Raw genomic sequence first — 19551 nt, forward strand, 5'->3', positions numbered from 1 at the left:
CCGAAGTTGCCCAGCCGGGAGAAAAGGTCACATAGGTGGGCCTTGTGTTGTGCCCGGTCCTTGCTGGTGACAAGGATGTCATCCAAATAAATAAAGACGAAATCCAAGACCCTGCCCACCGAGTCCATGAGGCGCTGGAAGGTCTGAGCGGCGTTCTTGAGCCCGAACGACATGCGCAGGAATTCAAACAGGCCAAAGGGGGTGATGTTGACCGTCTTGGGTATGTCTTCAGGGTGCACCGGGATCTGGTGATATCCGCGCACCAGGTCAACCTTGGAGAAGACCCTCGCGCCGTGCAGGTTGGCCATAAAGTCCTGGATCTGAGGGATGGGTTGCCTCATTGAGCCATTGATAGTCGCCATAGGGACGCCAGCCGCCGGAGGCTTTCGGGACCAGGTGGAGCGACGAGGCCCATGGGCTGTCGGACTGCCGAATGATCCCCAGCTCCAACAGGTGCGAAAACTCCTCCTTCGCTACCTGGAGTTTCTCAAGCGGGAGCCGGCGTGCCTTGGCGTGAACCGGCAGGCCCTGGGTGTGGATGTGGTGGAACACCCCATGGCGTGGCGAGGCAGTGGAGAACTGTGGCTTAAGGAGTGTCCGGAACTCATCCAGGATCTGCTGGAACTCGTCTTTGGGCGTGGCCATCAGCGGTTGCTCCAAGCGAGAGGCGTCGAGGCGAATGGCCTGGAAGGTACAGGCGTCCACCAGGCGCCTACCTCAAATGTCCACCAGAAGCCCATGTGTGAGGAGGAAGTCTGCACCCAGGATGGCAATCGGGAGGGATGAGACCATGAACATCCACACGAAATTCTGTTGGCCAATCTGGAAGTGGACTGTCTTTGTCTCCATACATTCAGATTGCCGTTGAGTTGGCCACACGGAGGGGAGGTCCATATGCAGTTCCTGGATTCGATGGCCATGGCCGGTGTGATGCTGATCTGAGCTCCAGTGTCAACGAGGAACCGCCGGCCACTGACTGAGTCTCGCAGGTAGAGAAAGCTGTGTCCTTGGCCAGCCTCTGCAGCCATCAACAGCAGCCAGCCTGGTCGTTTCCCTGGAACGAGCAGGGCTGACGACACTTCCAAGCATTGGCTCCCCAGCGCTGGTGGTAGAAGCAGAGGCCTGAAGCAGATGCTGTGGCCTTGGTTACGCTCTTGGGGTGCCCCTGCAGGGGCCAGGTGCTCTACCACAGCGCTAGGGACGGGCTTGGCGTAGTTGTGCCTGTGCCTCGTGACCTGCTGGACCACTGAGCCTTCCGAGAATCGTGCGAGCCATAGCTCTTGGGCCATCTGGGCGACCTTCCTTGGGTCAGTGAATCTCTCCTGAACCAGCAGCGGGCAGACGTCCCCGGGCATATGTTCGAGGAAGATGCGCTCGAAAAGTGGGCAGTTGGTGTGCTCACCCATGAGCACAAGCATCTAGTCCATCAGTTTCATCGGGGACCTGTCTCCCAGGGCATCGAGGTGCAGCACCCGAGTGGCACGCTGGTGTCTGGATAGTCCGAGAGACCCGGTGAGCACTCCTTGATGGTCTCGTACTTGTCCTTGGCGGGTGGGTGCTGAACAAGGTGCAGCACACATCTGGTGGTGGCCTGGTCCAGGGCTACGACCACATGGTAGAATTTGGTCACGTCGGACGAAATTTGGCAGAGGTGAAACTGGGCTTCCGTGTGGACGAACCAGGTCTCCGGCTCCTGAACCCAGAATTCAGACAGTTTTATGGCTATAGCGCTGATCCCAGACTCGCTCATGATGGTTCAAAGACTTTTGAACCAGTCGGGGTCACCAATTGTAGCGACGGCTACACTGCTCCTGCAATAACACACGCAATCAGATGGTTTGAGCTCAGTGAGCAGACTAGTTTATTGCAGGCTGCTGGGCTGCACTTATACTCCCAGCCCGGACCTGGCTGAGAACCGCACTGGAGGGTGCTGATGCCATCCGGGCGTCACGTGGTCCCCAAGCGCGGGTTTCTGAGCCCCAGGCTGGAAGGAAGGGAAACCCCCGACAGCGCCATTTTGGCCGGCTGCCCCGCCATGTGGCTTACAAGTGGGGCCGGTTCTCCTGCCTTGTGATGAGCCGCCACAAAACCATAACAACATGACCTTTCTTATTAGAGTGTATGTGTGTGAGAGAGTGTGTGTGAGAGAGAGAGAGAGAGAGAGAGAGAGAGAGAGAGAGAGAGAGAGAGAGAGAGAGAGAGAGATCATCCGTCCGTCCCAAACTCTGAAAAGTCAATGTTAAAACTTCCACCTCATTTTGATCTTCCTTCACCATCTTAAATTTTCACTTCAGATATAATTATAGAGTGCTTTTAAATATCATATCTTCAGGCCTCTTTAAACTCAGAGATTTTCTCACATGAATGTTTTCTTCTCTTGAATGAAGATTTTTGGAATCTGTCCTCCAAACGTTGAAACTGTCATCTTTATCTTAAAGTGGCAGCCAGAAGTGGGCTGATTTATTTAAAAGCCACTTATGTTATATCTCCTGTGAATAGGATAATACAAGTCCTGTCTTTCCAGGAGGTCATTCTTCTTCTTCTTCAGTTTTATTCTTAAGAGTCATGGAGTTTCCTTCCATGATGAGGCTGCACCTTTTATTTTCAAAAGAGCCGTCAGAAAGTGGGTTCCCTTTTGAAATCCACTTATTTTCTGTGTTCCCCTTTTATTAGGAGTAAAACATAACAGCACCTATTCTGGTTAATGTAATTCAACCCTGTCTTTCACAAGGTTCCAACTCCTATATGGGAGTCAGAGGGTCTTGACTTCTGAACCGAGCCAAAAAGATGTCTGATTTTGATAATATATTTCTCACCAATCTCTCATGTCACATGACATAATTTCTGTCTTTGAAGTTGATGTGCTAAAGCATCGCTGTCCACTTATTTGCAGAATCAAAGTAATTAACTTTGATGGTTCCTGCCTGTCTGGAATTTACTAACAAAATGGCTTCTTATATATGCAAGCAAACAATCCATTGTCCCACTTATCTCAAGAATCATCACTAAAAAAAAATCTTTCATCTGTTCTCCTTCAACTACAATCAGCAGCCATTCCACCTTTCAAACTGGCTTCTGTGGCCAATGGTGTTTAAAATGCAAATACATTTGATGACACTGAAGCCAGCGACCATCTACAAAGTACATTGTGTGTTTACTATGCTAATATGTTGTCTTTGTTTCCCTGATCATCCAAAACTTACTTACTAAACCATATCTAAATAAAATATAGCTTTAACATTAAACTAAGGATTAACAAATCCATTACAATATTTTAAAAAAGCAAAGTTTTATCATTATGTAAAGTTGAAGAGGGTAGCTAAAGTGAATATAGGTTCCTTTGAAGATGAAAAGGGGTAAATCATATAGATTCATGCGGAAAATGGCCGAGACCTTGAATGTCTGTTTTGCATTGGTCTTCACAGTGGAAGACACATCTAACATGCCAAAGAGTGCTGTTAAGGGTGCAATGGGAGGTGAGGACCTCGATGCAACATGATCACTAAAGGCATAGCACCAGTGGGTCCAAATGTAGGTAAGGCCCATGGTGCAGATGGAATGAATCTCAGGTGACTGAAAGAAATGGCAGAAGTTATAGTCGAGGCATTTTGTGGTAATTTCCCAAAATTCTCTGGACTTCGAGCAGGTCCCAGTAAATGTCATGCTTCTGTTTTCAAAAAAAAAAAGGGAGAAGGCAGGTAATTAATGATAGGTTAGTTAGTCAACCAGTTTACCTATCTTGGCTGCACCATTTCATCAGATGCAAGGATCGACAACAAGATAGACAACAGACTCGCCAAGGCAAATAGCGCCTTTGGAAGACTACACAAGAGTCTGGAAAAACAACCAACTGAAAAACCTCACAAAGATAAGCGTATACAGAGCCGCTGTCATACCCACACTCCTGTTCAGCTCCGAATCATGGGTCCTCTACCGGCATCACCTACAGCTCCTAGAACGCTTCCACCAGCGTTGTCTCCGCTCCATCCTCAACATTCATTGGAGCGACTTCATCCCTAACATCGAAGTACTTGAGATGGCAGAGGCCGACAGCATCGAATCCACGCTGTTGAAGATCCAACTGCGCTTGGTAGGTCACGTCTCCAGAATGGAGGACCATCGCCTTCCCAAGATCGTGTTATATGGCGAGCTCTCCACTGGCTATCGTGTCAGAGGTGCACCAAAGAAGAGGTACAAGGACTGCCTAAAGAAATCTCTTGGTGCCTGCCACATTGACCACCGCCAGTGGACTGATATCGCCTCAAACCGTGCATCTTGGCGCCTCAAAGTTCGGCGGGCAGCAACCTCCTTTGAAGAAGACCGCAGAGCCCACCTCACTGACAAAAGACAAAGGAGGAAAAACCCAACCCCAACCAACCAATTTTCCCCTGCAACCGCTGCAACCGTGTCTGCCTGTCCCGCATCGGACTTGTCAGCCACAAACGAGCCTGCAGCTGACGTGGACATTTACCCCTCCATAAATCTTCATCCGCGAAGCCAAGCCAATGAGTTAGCTTAACATCTGCAGTCAGGAAAATGAGTAAAGCTATCATTAAGGAAGAAATAACATGGTATCTGGACCAAAATTGTTCCATGAGGCAGACATAGCATGGATTCAGGAAGGAAAAGTCATGCTTTGCAAATTTACTAGACTTTTTCTCCCCCCACCCCCCCCCCCCCCCCCATATACAGCGAGCACAGTGGATAGAGGAGAACAGGCAGATATTATGTATTTGGATTTCCAGAAGATGTTCAATAGTATGTTATAGAAAGTTTATACCTAAGATAAGGATGCATGAAGTTGGCAGGTAATATATTAGCATGGATAAAGAATTGGTTAATCAATAGAAGTAAGAAAGTTGGGATAAATTGGGTCTGCAAATGTTCATGGTACACATTAATGATTTGGAAGAGGAGGCTGAATATTGCTTGACTAAGTTTGGTGATGACATGAAATTGAGAGGAGAGGCAAATTGTGCAAAGGTAGGGGAGAGTCTGCAGAGAGATACAAGTGAACAGACCAAGGTGTGGCAGATCGAGTACAAAGTTGCTAATTGAAGTGTTATCCATTTTGGAAGGAAAACTTATTATTAGATTATTAATTAAATGGCAAAAGAAACTCTTAGTAGGCCTGGCTGCATCTGTGGGGAGAGAAACAGAGTCAACATTTCTGGTCGACTAGAAATATTAATTCTGTATTTCTTCCCACAGAAGTAGTGCGATCTACTGTGTATTTCCAGCATTGCCTGTATTTGAATGTTCAAATTACTCCCCAGTGCGGAGGTGATTGAAATCTGCATTTAGTTTTTTTTCCACAGTAGATTCTCTCTTATATATCAGAAAAACTGCAAGTAGATTTGGTGATCAGTTATCAGAGTTTCTGCATTCAGTCCAGTGGAGTGACCCTGAGTTCCCAATTGCCTGCTGCTTGGATTCTCCATCCCATTCTGGCCTATCGATCAGTGGCAGCCTGCACAGTTACATAAAGATCCAATGCACCTGTGACCTGCTGGGGTTTTGCAGTTTTTTTCTGTTTTATATTCCGATGTCCTGCATTGGCGGTTTGATTTTCAAATCTAATCAAAATTCCATTTGATTGAAACTCATTATTGCCTCAGGTGGTAAATGTACTAAGATTACGATATACAAGCATCTTGTCCTCGATTTAATAATTTAATCTCTCAGTTATACTCACTGTCAGCATCTCAGGTGACAAGTTGGACAGCCAGTATTCCTGTTCTATCTTAATGGGAGTTCCAAAGAAAGGTAGGTCAGTCAGTGAAATCACTATGAATAGCCTGCTTTCACTTGAAGTCTGCAGTCTAACAGCACATAATATTGGCTATGGAACATACCAATATTTATTTCTATTCAGAAGGAAATTGGATGGAAAAAGAAGACTCACGTCAGCGCTGCTTTCTGCAATTTTAACTGGTTTCACAGCACGCTTCATTGGTTCTTGTCCGGTCACCTGGTACAAGATGAGAAAAAGGATAAAAGCAGGCAGTGAAATTAAACTGTATATACAAAATTGTTGAGCACGTCACTGCTTATCATGCAGAAAGAGGAAAAACAGAAGACAAAAGAAGGAATTATAAAAGTAATAGAACACTGAAGGAATAATGCCAGCAAAAAAAAATCACAAAGCCTTAAACCAATATTCAAAAAACAACCACTCCCTAAACAATTCTGCCCAGCCTTTCAATACAAAGACAGGATATTTTGCAGAAGGTGAAAGTCGTCAGCAGGAAGCCGACAGAGGTTGCAAGGGAGAGATATGAGATGGGGGAAAAAAAAACAACCAAGGATCCCAGTCCTGATCATTTTTCAGTGACCCATGCTGGAAAGTACATGCCTGTGTCTATTTGAAAAAGAAAAAAAAAGATACAACTCAGATGCACCTGCTGTTCAGGTCTGAATTGATGGTCATCCACAAAATCACCAGTGGTGATGCAAGCATTTTAAAAGCACTCCAGGTAACATAGAGAATGGAGGATTAATTCTAGAGCTGTTTGAATGTTACTTATGACCATGTCCAGTTTACTCGTCAATTGGTAATGGCCAGCTGGTAACTGTGCTATCAAAACCGAACAAAACTCACTTTCTTCAGAAGGGGAAATATTTGTAACAGTGATAAATGAAAATACAGTCTATTTGAACAAAGGAAATAATAATAAATTTATTTTGACATATTTGCCAATCTATCAAAATATAATATTTCTTCTAACATCAACATCTCATCCTGAATATTTTCAAAATAAATAATTTCCAACACTGAGTCACCACCATGAGTGGTACAGATTGTAGGTGGTGTTGCGGATTAGTATACTGTATATACACTACACTCTTTTAACCTTGAACCTCATTCAAATCAATCTCTAATTTAGTCCCCGATGATATTCATTTTGCTTGACTAACACTTAAATGTCTCTTCAGATTATTGCAGCAATCTACCAAAATGAGCCTCCAATTAACTAGGTGCCTGAAAACATCTTTACAAGGCATCCTGAGCCATCCAACTTGATTAATGTAAATTGTATAAACAAATAAGGCCACCATTTGGAATTAATATGAATTTTATACTAACTGTATCTTTGTGCTGAAGTAGTACAGGTAAAATTAAACACAGAAACGTTACAGCACACAGTAAAATGCTAGATCTTGCCATGGTAAGCATGCCACATGTTGCTTAAAATGTCTTCCTTAAAGGGGCAATGTCTTTAAGACAAAGTATCAAATGATGCAAGTGTAGGTATGTTAGCATGAGCACATTTGCAAATTGATACATGCATGTGCATAAACTGCTAATTCGCTTCACCTTGAAGAGGCAAGAGATACAAGGTTGCATTTCAACTCAATTTGCATTGTTATGATACATATTTGGAATTATCAGAATTTTGTTAATTTTACCCCCATATCAAATGCCCCTTTAATGAAATCACTCATTTCCACAAGTATGAGCATAAGATCTTGTACACTACAAAGTAAACCCAGCCTCGTAGCCTGAAATGGAAGATCAATCTTTGGAAACAATATTTTAATTTCACAAAAATGACCAAATCACCGATAAACAGGACATACTGATTGCTAAACATTGAATATTCATCCATGGTAAAAAGCAAGCTGCTGATGGAATAGCTGCATGATTTTTTTTAAATTATTTTCAGCTGGAACAAGCAGCCTTACTTGGAGACTGGGTCGCAATCTTGGTGTAATTTTCGTTACCAGTCTGTGAATCATGTTGATCAAAGGTACATTAGATTTCATCTGTTCCAAACATAAGAGGAATACATTGTATTACAATGATGGGAACATCTCTTCCTCAAATCAAAATTACCGCATCAATGGTGAGATAGCAAAATCCATTCAACTGGTGGAATGCACTGAAATCTGCTCAATATGATCACAACGTTCCACAAGCAGTCTTCAGTGGTGGTTCTCTAGAAAAATTATCTAATTTTTCCTCCAATTTGCTGATATCTGTAATGCTTTAAATTTTCCTTGTCATTTTGTAAGTCTTCCTTGTACTTTCAAAGTCCTCAAATAAATGGTCTGCTGTTAGTGGAGCAGTAAAGATTTTTATTTATTTTATTTTCCAGAGTTAATACATTTAAAAGTAACGGAGTGTGCCAAGCACAGATGTTGAAGTTTCATTCTCCAGTTCAGGGAATGGATGCTGATCAAGTCCCACCACCAGGGGGTTGTAAAGTGTCGGGAATGTGCCAATCAAACAATGTGGTGGCCAGGTCTGAGAAAAGACAAATGTAAGAAAAAAGTCAGAAAGCAGGATGGAGATCAAGAATCTGGTTGTGTGGTGCTAGAACAATCTTGCTTTCAATTTCAATAAGATTCCACCTGCATTGAATTCGCCCATCGTTATTGAATGAAGATCTACCGGGACCAATGCCTGAAGAGGGCGCACAAAATCAGTGAACCGGTGCGGTCTCGAAAGGCCAACATGGCCTGTTTCCGCTCCGTAAATGGTTATATGGTTATGGTTATGTTCAAAAGTGTTAAACAGAATTCACCACCAGAGGTACCTCTGGTCTATGATAACCAACCAGTGAATGTAATAACAAAAAACTTTTAAATGGATGCCATTGATCTGGGCACTAATTCTCGGTCTCACCAAAACTCAAATCATGGATCTCTCATCTTGCAGAATATTCTGTCACATCATTTGAAACCATCAGCTCAGATCACATGCGAGGTCAAACAACAGTAACAACAACCATTGATTCCAAATTTAAACAGATGTCAGGCTGCATCATATTTACCCTTGACCAGCAATTCTACAAAGAACCCCTGACAGTGAGCCATTGGAGAGTCAGCTCATTTCTGACTTGAGCTGTACAATGGGAAGATATGGAAGTCAGTGGCAAGCTGGAGGTCAAATTCTGGCATATCTGATCTCCTAAACCACCACTGCACTAAGTCCAGAGGAGAAACCCAAACGTTCCTGAGCTCAGCTGCTGGATATAATTTTATAGTAGGGTCATTAGGGATATTTGTGATGCTATTTATTTGAATGGGAATACTGACCTTAATTAAATGCTAAACAGAGGTGAATGGTTTATTTTTCACCATTTTACTTCTAGTGGTCTAAAATATTTTAAAGATTTTTTTTAAACATCTTTGTTGAACTAAAACAATTAAAAATTCAAAAAGCCACTGAAAGGTGAAGTCGGATTAATTTCCAATATATACAAGTTACATGGGAGTTAATTAATTCCTTTAAGTAACTGAATTAACAAGGTTATATTTCCTTCAAAAATAAATAAGTGCATGTTTTGATCTACATATTTGTTTCTGCTACTTTTATCATTTGGAAAGCTCTTAGAACATCAGATGAGATTCTGGGCTTCACAAGCTGCAAGTACTAAAGTTGCAAAGTTGTTCTTTGAAAACTTTTCACTGAAGTTCTGTGACTATTTCTTCAACTCCATACTTCAGCATCCCCAGGACCTGTGTGGGCTGCTAAGGAGCTTCACCAGAAGCAGGGGCGGGGGGGGGGGGGGGGGGGGGGGGGGGGATCAAGGAATGAAAACACAGCAAGAACTGAGAATTAAAGGGCATTTTGACAACACCAATCTTGATAACCAGCATCAAGCTAAAGGCCTCATCAATTGTTCTTTATTTGACATTTGTAATTAATTGGAAAGTCAGATTCATAGTTACTCACATATAAGAGGTAGAAATCACAAATAATGTCTCCTAAAACCACTGACCAGCATCAACATATCCAGAAACTCGATTAACATATTAAAAAAATTGATTGTCAGAAAACACAAATATTCACCAGCAGAATGTAATGAGAGGTCACTTTACTCTTCTGCTTGCAATGTTCAAGATAAGGTAACTTCATGGATATTATGGCTTAAAGGAATATTTCTAATTTTTCCCTCTGTTATGTAATCCCAAAAGCTTGATCCCCAATTAATGCTGTTTCTTCTGATGGTCACCTCTAATACCTTGCCAAATGCATAGCTTTTCAGAATCATAAAGTATGGAATCAAGCCCTTCAGTGCAACCTGCCCACGTCAACCAAAATGTCCCCAGCTACACTCATTCCATTCAGCCTACATTTGGAAAACATCTCTCTAAACCAATCCTACATGTATCTTTCCAAATGTCTTTTAAAATATTGTGTGACAGAATTATGTTATAATCATAACCATATAACAATTACAGCATGGAAACAGGCCAATTTGGCCCTTCTAGTCTGCAATGATCCAAGTACCCTCCTCTAATTCCACTTACCAGCACTCTGCCCAAATCCCTCCAACCCCTCCCATCCATATACTCATCCAACTTTTTCTTAAATGTCAAAATTGACCCTGCCCCCACCACCTTTCCCAGAAGCCCACTCCACACAGTAACCACTCTCTGAGTAAAGAAATTCCCCCTCATGTTACTCCTAAACCTTTGCCCATCAACTCTCAACCCATGACCTCTTATATCCATCTCTCCTACTCTCAATGGGAAAAGCCTTTCCACATCAACTCTATCTATCCCTCTAATTATCTTAAACACCTCTATCAAATCCCCTCTCAGCCATCTACGTTCCAAGGAATAAGGACTTAATTTGCTCCATCTTTCCTTGTATTCCAGATGCTGAAACCCAGGCAACATTTTTGTAAATCTTCTCTGCACTCTCTCTATCTTATTAATATCCTTCCAATAAATCAGTGACCTGAACTGCTCACAGTACTCTAGATTTGGCCTCACCAATGCCTTGTACAGTTTCATCATTACTCCCCAACACCTATATTCTATGCACTGATTTATATAGGCAAGCATAGTAAAGGCCTTCTTCAGCACCCTATTCACATGCGCTCCTACCTTCAGGGAACAATGCACGGTTATTCCTAGATCTTTCTGCTCCACTGCATTCTTCAATGCCCTCCCATTTACCACCTATGTCTTGCTTTGATTATTCTTTCCAAAATGAAGCACCTTACACTTATCAGCATTAAACTCCATCTGCCATCTTTCTGCCCACTCCTCTAAGCAGTTTAAATCCCTCTGCAATCTTTGAAAACCCTCTTCATCATCCACAATTCCCTCTATTTTAGTATCATCTGCATATTTACTAATCCAATTTACCGCCCCATCCTCCAGATCATTAATATATATGACAAACCTTGTACTTACCGGTGGTTGGTAATCTTTAGGTATATAATTTTTAGTAAAGTTATTTTGTGGGTTTGGAAACAGGGAGACTTTCACACAAAGACAGATCACACATTTCTGTTAGCAGATAAGTCTTTTGGAGACTGCTTGGCTAGAGTAGGCAGAGTCAGAAAATCAAAGTGGATTGTTCTATTGAAATTTTGAAGACAATGGATGTTTGCTCAGAAACATACCTGTGAACACAAATAGCCATTTGCTTGTTGGCCAGTATAGACTTGCCATTAACTTATGAAGAAATGAAACTTCAAACAGAGAAAGTGGTGATGTCATGTCATGTGATTGGGACTCTTCAAGAAAGCATCTTTAATATTCTGAACCAGTCTTCATGAGTCAGAGATGCAGAAAGGTGTTGTTGGGTTCTCCCTTGTCAAGGAAGGAACACTGAATCAGTGGCTTTGAAGTTAAGGGCCACTTCGACTGCCTCTTGGTCAAGTGAGAGCAGTACTACTGTGGTCGTTGTAATAGTCACTTTGTTTAACTTTTACATGGGCTTGTGAAATCATCAAATTCCATAACCTCCATGGAAGAAAGAGGAATTGTGGAAAAATCATTCATATGAAGGAACATTTCTCTGAAAGCAACTCTACAAGAATTTGAGTTTTGAGAAATCTGATGACTTGGTGTCTCATTCGCCCCCTAAATACTTTTGAACAACAGTTTAAAGTTTCTGAGTTTCAACAAAAGATTTATAAGACTGAACTTTGAAATTGACTTTTCAGAATCGTGCCTGAACTGTAATGGTTTGGGATCTACCCCCACCCCCCTCCATACACACAACACTTGTGCATAGTGGGGTTTAAGAGTTAAGAAATGTTATTAATAATTATTAATAAAAATTATTGATTTGAAGAACCATTGTCTTGGTGAATTTCTATTCCTGTTGGTCAAGGTTGTAACAATTGCAATAGTATCTGCCTCAACTATCTCCTCTAGTAGGTTGTTCCATTCACCCACCACTCTGTGTGTAAAGTTTCCTCTTAGATTCACATTCCTCACCCTCCTTCACCATATACCTATATACTCTGGTTTTCAATTCCTATATTCTGGGCAAATGACTCTGCATTCACTCAGTTGATTCTTCTCCTAATTTTGAGCATGTTTGTGAGATCATCCCTCATCATCCTGTGCTCCAAGGAATAAAGTCCTCATTGGTCAGCCTCTCCCCATAGCACAGAGCCTCAAGTCCTGGAAACATTCTCTGAATCTTTTCTGCACCTGCTCCAGCTTGACAATTTTTCAGTAACAAGGTGACCAAAACTATACACAATATTCTAAATGTGGCCTCACCAATATCTTGTACAACTGCAACATGACCTCCCAACTTCTATACTCAATACTCTAACTCAGGGGGTTCTCAAACTTTTTCTTTCCAACCACAATCCACTTTAAGTATTCCCTATGCCATAGGTGCTCTGTGATTAGTAAGAGATTGTTTAAGGTGGTATGTGAGTGGAAAGAAAAAGTTTGAAAACCACTGTTTTAATCATACCTAATTGACTCGTTATGTGCACGGTTTCATAACTCCAAAGGAAATGGACCAATGACCATTTTTCTCAAGCAAAATATTTCAGTAACAAATGGGTCTAGAGCAATGGTTCTCAACCTTCCCTTCCCACTCACATACCACCTTAAGCAATCCCTTACTCGTCACAGAGCACTGATGGTATAGGGATTACTTAAAGTGATATGTGAATGGAAAGAAAAAGGTTGAGAATCACTGCTCTAACTGATGAAGGCCAATATGCTGAAAGACATTTTGGCCACCCAATCTACCTGTGATGCCACTTTCAAGGTACGATGTACTTGTGCTCGTCAGACCTTCTGCTCTACAGCACACACCAGATCCCTAGCATTCACTGTGCAGGTCCTACCCACGTTAGACTTCAAATCAGACCTATTATTATGCTATTTATTCTAGACCAGCTAATCAAGTCCAATTTCATCTGGCATCCAAACATACACATCCAATAAGTCACGGAAAAACCCCAAAAAACCTGAGGCGATACAACTATTTGCAACACCTCCACAATTTCTGGAGATTCAACTGGATTTCAACACTTTCAAGACAAGTACAGCTCCCAAGAATAATTGGGAAGAAGCACTGATGACAAATAAACAAATTGTTAATTGATACCAATAACAAAGCTTTTTAAAAGCAAAAACTTCAAGGTATATATTGGGATCACAAAAACTTTTTGAATAACATCATTATTTTTTCTTAAAAAAAACAATCATTGCACTTTATACATTAATGACCAAAGTTATTTTGTTTTCATGAGGTCAATGAAAGAATTGATAGGTCGATTTTTATTAATCCTTCTGGGACAGTCAAAAGCCAAAGGACTAAAACTGTAATCAATATTGCTTTTAACTGCCTAAGGATCAACAAAAAAATGCACAGCATCCATCCATTGTGTGGTTAATAAAGATATGATCCTTGCATTTAAAAGGGAACTAGATTAGAATGAGAACCCAGGTACTTGACTTGAGTCAAGCACAAGTGCCTGGATTCATTAGTCTGACTACAACTCATAGAATCAATATAACAACAGGGTAGTTACATTATTATGAACAGTGTTGGAGATTACAGGTACTGTAGTTATATAAAAATAATTATTTACAGTTGAACAGTTCAGTCAAGGATACAAATGACAAACAAGTTAACAGCAAAGAGCTAAAGATGAGTGATGGGAGAACGGAGCTGATAAAATCATATGTGAAACCAGATAAAAAATAAAAGTAGTTTCCATTATTGTTATGTAATGCTATATTTAGAATGCAACATACATGAAATTCTTTAACTTTTGTCTACCGTAAGGCAGACAAATATTTGCTACTTTTGTCCAGTGCCCCTCACAGAATCTGGTGTTCCTAGGCAGTCCACCTCCAAGATCAGACAATCCCAGGTGAATTCAGGCTATTGCTTTAACAAGGCTGCTTTGAATACAGCTATACAGGTACTCCCCAACTTGTGACATACGTCCATTCCGAGATGCGACCGGTCATCCAAATTATTTGAGATGAATAGAAGGGTCCCTCCAAATCATTTATCATGTTTTACATTATCATTCAGAACATTTCTTTCAGAACATTAACTTTTAACATCTGTGGTTAAATCTGCATCTTGATTTCGTGCACAATTGATAACACAAATAAATCACAAAAAACCAGTTCTCTTCAATCATCACCCAGCAACTTCCAAAGCATAGGTTTATAAATAAAACAATATCATCCCACACATAGCACCTGTGGAGATCTTTCCCTTTATAGTCTGTACAAGATAGGGGTGGAATCCAATTCTGTTGCAATTTCATAACGATCCATTCGGGAAATCTGTCAAATGAACTTGATGTTTTGTATTAATTTAAACAGATTTAATTTCTTTCAGTGCTGAGTGTTTCTCACATTAATTTTATATATATTAAATTTTAAATTTTTATTTTTAATTTGAATGTTTTTGGTTAAGTGAGTGGGCAAGAGTCTGGCGGATGGGGTATAATGTTGGTAAATGCAAGGCCACTCAGTTTGAAAGAAAAATGTATACAGGTGCTCCTCAACTTACAATGGGCTTACATTCTGGCAAACCAAAATGTCAAAGAAAATCGCATCGAAGAATACTGCACTTACCATTTCTCATAATAAAGTTTTGATTTATTCCACACTGAAAAAAATCATTAACGTATACAAGTGAAAGTACACTAGGCACGAAGAATGTTTGAAGCATTGAACTAAAATTAATTGCTGGATGGTTTGGTGTGCTGTCGTACAGAAAAGCAGACACAAAACTAAAAGACTGATCAACAGGCTTTATTCCACAAAGTCCCTGCTGCAGTTAGCTGTGGCTCCAAGTGACTGACCTCAAGGGGCCAGATGTGGCTTATATCCTGGCAGATGATTGGCAGCCGAGTGGGCGGGGCTTGGTCCATTCAGGTCGGTTCATTGACAACCGGCCGGGTGTCTTGTCCTCCAGTGCTCTTCCTGCAGGTATACAGGTCGCTCCCTGCAGTAGGCCAGTGGTGCATCACCACAATTCATGTATTTGCTGGAGACTGTACGGTATTCTCCAACGTTGCTGCCATTGCCCAGCATCGTGAGAGAGTAGTGTACCACATACGCAAGCGCGGGAACAGATCAGAATTTGAATTTGTAACTATGGATTCGAACCGTCATAACTTTGAAAAATCCTAAATCAAACCATTTATTGCAAGTTGGGGAGCACCTGTATCAGATTATTTAAACGGTGAAGTATGATGCCATACAAAAGGGCTTTTGAGTGTGAACCACAAAAAATTGGTTTGCAGTTAATCAAGGAGGCAAATAGCACGTTGTCTTCCATTGATAGAGGAATTCAAAAGCATGAAGATTCTACTGCAATTGTACAGGGTACTGGTGAGGCTGCAGCTGGAATACAGTGCGCAGCTTGAAGGCTTACTTGAGAAAGGGTATACAGTACTGGTTGTGGATAAAGCAGAGGAGGTTCAGTCCCACTGGAACTGGAGATGAGGGGTCAGCCTATGAGAAGAGGTTGAGTCATCTTGGACCATAATTGCTAGAATTTAGGAGAAGTTATCTAATAGAACCAGATAAAATTATGATATATATAAAATAGAAGCAGAATTTTTTTTTTTCCCAGTGATATGTGTGACTAGAATTGGGGGAATAAATTTCAGGCAGAGTTGAAGAGGAATGGCTTTTCCCAGAGAGTAGCGAATCCGTGGAATTCTCTGCTCAAGGAAGCAGTGGAGGCTGTCTCATTTATAACACAGGTGGATAGATTTTTGAACAGTTGGGGAATTGAGGGTGAAGGGGAAAAGGCAGGTAGGAAGAGTCCAGGGCCAGATCAGCCACAGGCAGATTCAACGAGCAAGATGGCTGATCCTATTCCTTATAAATGGTGAAGATATTCATTTTCTAGCAGTTTAACACATAATTCAACCTGAACTCACAGCTTAAATAGCTGTCAGTGTTGCAATGGGCAGGGCATTCTCATGCTGTTTGAAAGCAACTTTGTTGAACAACTTATTGCGGGGAACCCCCTCTAGACTGAGTTTAGTTGATAGACAAGTTGAGAGTCTGCCAGTTCTAAGGTGATATAAATCAATGCAACTTGAGGTTTTGTGTTTGAAATGCTAAAATGATATTTCTTGAGGAACCTGTTTCATTTAGGTCCTAGGCTCTTGGGGGGGGGGAGGACCTCATGTTTTTAAGTGTCAATTAAACAATTCGACAAGTGCATTATGTGACGTCATGGGAGATGTGTGACTTTAAAGTGCAATTTCCTGCTCTGGTTGAATTCCCATCGGCAGCTCTCAAAGGGCAGGTGCGGTGACAATTTGGTTTCTCTTTGATGGGAGCAGCCAATACATACTTCCAAACACCTAACATCTTATCATCAGAGATAGACATCAGGCAATGTGGTATCACATTGCAACAGTGACATGAAACATGCTGGCAAATAATTTAGATTTTTATATTTAGACTCTTCTTTTTTCTTTTTTGGCTTGGCTTCGCGGACGAAGATTTATGGAGGGGGTAAAAGTCCACGTCAGCTGCAGGCTCGTTTGTGGCTGACAAGTCCGATGCGGGACAGGCAGACACGGTTGCAGCGGCTGCAGGGGAAAAATGGTTGGTTGGGGTTGGGTGTTGGGTTTTTCCTCCTTTGCCTTTTGTCAGTGAGGTGGGCTCTGCGGTCTTCTTCAAAGGAGGTTGCTGCCCGCCAAACTGTGAGGCGCCAAGATGCACGGTTTGAGGCGATATCAGCCCACTGGCGGTGGTCAATGTGGCAGGCACCAAGAGATTTCTTTAGGCAGTCCTTGTACCTCTTCTTTGGTGCACCTCTGTCACGGTGGCCAGTGGAGAGCTCGCCATATAACACGATCTTGGGAAGGCGATGGTCCTCCATTCTGGAGACGTGACCCACCCAGCGCAGCTGGATCTTCAGCAGCGTGGACTCGATGCTGTCGACCTCTGCCATCTCGAGTACTTCGACGTTAGGGATGAAAGCGCTCCAATGGATGTTGAGGATGGAGCGGAGACAACGCTGGTGGAAGCGTTCTAGGAGCCGTAGGTGATGCCGGTAGAGGACCCATGATTCGGAGCCGAACAGGAGTGTGGGTATGACAACAGCTCTGTATATGCTTATCTTTGTGAGGTTTTTCAGTTGGTTGTTTTTCCAGACTCTTTTGTGTAGTCTTCCAAAGGCGCTATTTGCCTTGGCGAGTCTGTTGTCTATCTCGTTGTCGATCCTTGCATCTGATGAAATGGTGCAGCCGAGATAGGTAAACTGGTTGACCGTTTTGAGTTTTGTGTGCCCGATGGAGATGTGGGGGGGCTGGTAGTCAAGGTGGGGAGCTGGCTGATGGAGGACCTCAGTTTTCTTCACAATAACAGGCCCTTTTCACCCCATGAGCCTGTGCTGCTCTAATTACTCCTAATTAACCTACAAAGTTTTGAAGGGTGGGAGGAAATCAAAGCACCCGGAAGAAACTTGCAGACACGGAGAGAATGTACAAGCTCCTTACAGATAGTACCGGATTCGAATCAGGGCCACTGAAACGGTAAGATCTACGCTAACCATGCCCCACCCCTCCCCCACCCCTCGGCGCAAACAGGACATAGACAGAGGAGCACATTGTGGGAATGAAAATAACAATTCATTTTTTCCGATTCCTTGCTCAAAATTGCCACAGAAGTCCCATTCCTTAATCCACTATTGCTCAAACTTTCACCACACTGTGCAGAAAAAATGGAGACAATATAGTAAGACATGATTTATGTAAACGAATAATATTTCAGTAAACCTCCTAACTTTCATCAACTTAGACACACATACAAGTTTCCAAAACGTTAGGCCAAGATGAACCCTTTGTTTTCCAGGCATAGCTACACCTGTTATCGCCAACAACTTCATTAAAGCATCTTTTTCTGGAATTAATTTAAATGCATTTCCTTTTTTGCCGTCAGCTCCTTTGATATGAAGCATTTGTGAAAAGGAGCCAAGTTTCAGCTAGCAAATTTCTTCAGTCCAATGTTTGCATATCCTGACTATTTAAGAATCTCGAAAACAACTCTCAATTATTCAACAGAGAAAAAAAAAATCAGTTTTTTCTATTTGCTGAGCAACAGCACATTCTTGGAAAGATAGCTTCTGGCTAACTCGCTGAACTGCAGCAATAAGGCCTCAGATAGGGAGTATAAGAGGAACAGAGAAAGCCACAGGAAATTATGTCATTATGGACAAAGGAGGAAAGAATAAAAACTGAAGAGGGAGGTAGGCAATAAGTGCCTAGTCCCACCTTTAGATCCAGATACTCCAGGTCCTTCTTCAGTTGCATGTATGTGTCATCAGCCTAATGTTGCAGATGAGAAAATGAAACAAAATCAAAATCATTTCAATCATTGCTCTCAAGTTCCTTCTTAACCCGGTGCCGTGTCCCATTTTAAAGGGGAAAAAGTAAATTCCACAGCATAGTCTCATCTCCAGAACTTTGAACATCATAGGTTTCTTTTTTGGTGATAATTATAATTGTTCTATGACATAATTGAGTTAAGACATTTCATCTAAATACATCTTTGAAGGAAAATTTAAAAGATGCAAAGTTCTGGATTTTAGATATTCATGAGCAGGTTTGTACACAAATACACTAATGTTGTGCACCTTTTCCACTGCCTCTTTTCCAAATTGTGGAGAACAAACAAAATGCCGTAAAATAAAACTGCAGCTGCCTCTGTCAGAAAAATAGCGGCCAAAAGTTCATACAGTCACATGCATGGTTTGAGAAATGGAAGGTTATGCAGGAACAAAATAGTGCAACATAGTTAATAAAATCTATCACCATAAAAATTAAATATTTAGTTTGTAAAGCTTTAACATTTCATTGTCATGAACAAGAAAAAAAAGATCAGAGACAGCTCAACAAACATCAATTCAATGCAAAGATTATAAGAGTTGACAGAGCTGATTTCACTGGCCAAAGTCTGGGCAAATAAAAATTGAATTAAAATAATTGGCAACAATATTCATGCTTATGAAGTGAGAGGAAAAGTTTGTAAGATAGTTGAGATAAATTAAATTCTTTACAACTTCACAATTAGTAATTTAACAGCAAAAGAAGAGTATAAAATCAAGTATCTCTATTTGCAAGATGATTTAATATCAATGGGAATTTAATTGTGAACAAAGGTTTGCTGGCTATTAAAACTAATGAATGTCTTCCTTTCCTCAGAAAGTACAACTCCTAGTGAGCTTTGGAACCAGGAACATTGGCTGTTCCATGGTAGTCTAATTGGTCTCGATTCATAATTGAATCTGAACATTGTGTAAGAGGTGACACATTCTTTCTTACTGCAAGTTGGGAA

At 41.6% G+C, this 19551-nt stretch overlaps 1 protein-coding gene across 8 annotated transcripts in view; it reads right to left on the minus strand.

Moving 5' to 3' along the window:
- The window catches only part of plekha7b (pleckstrin homology domain containing, family A member 7b), a 370768-nt gene that overhangs the window by 55199 nt on the left and 296018 nt on the right, over positions 1 to 19551 (minus strand). For all 8 annotated transcript variants that reach the window (XM_069897806.1, XM_069897811.1, XM_069897802.1 and 5 more), the window contains 2 exons: positions 18489 to 18542; positions 5906 to 5971 (listed from right to left, as the gene is read on the minus strand). In XM_069897806.1, coding sequence (XP_069753907.1) covers positions 5906 to 5971; positions 18489 to 18542 — 120 coding nt within the window. The remainder of the gene's footprint in view (positions 1 to 5905; positions 5972 to 18488; positions 18543 to 19551) is intronic.

Source organism: Narcine bancroftii, chromosome 1 (genome assembly GCF_036971445.1).
Source record: "Narcine bancroftii isolate sNarBan1 chromosome 1, sNarBan1.hap1, whole genome shotgun sequence".
In the NCBI taxonomy this organism is placed as follows: domain Eukaryota; kingdom Metazoa; phylum Chordata; class Chondrichthyes; order Torpediniformes; family Narcinidae; genus Narcine; species Narcine bancroftii.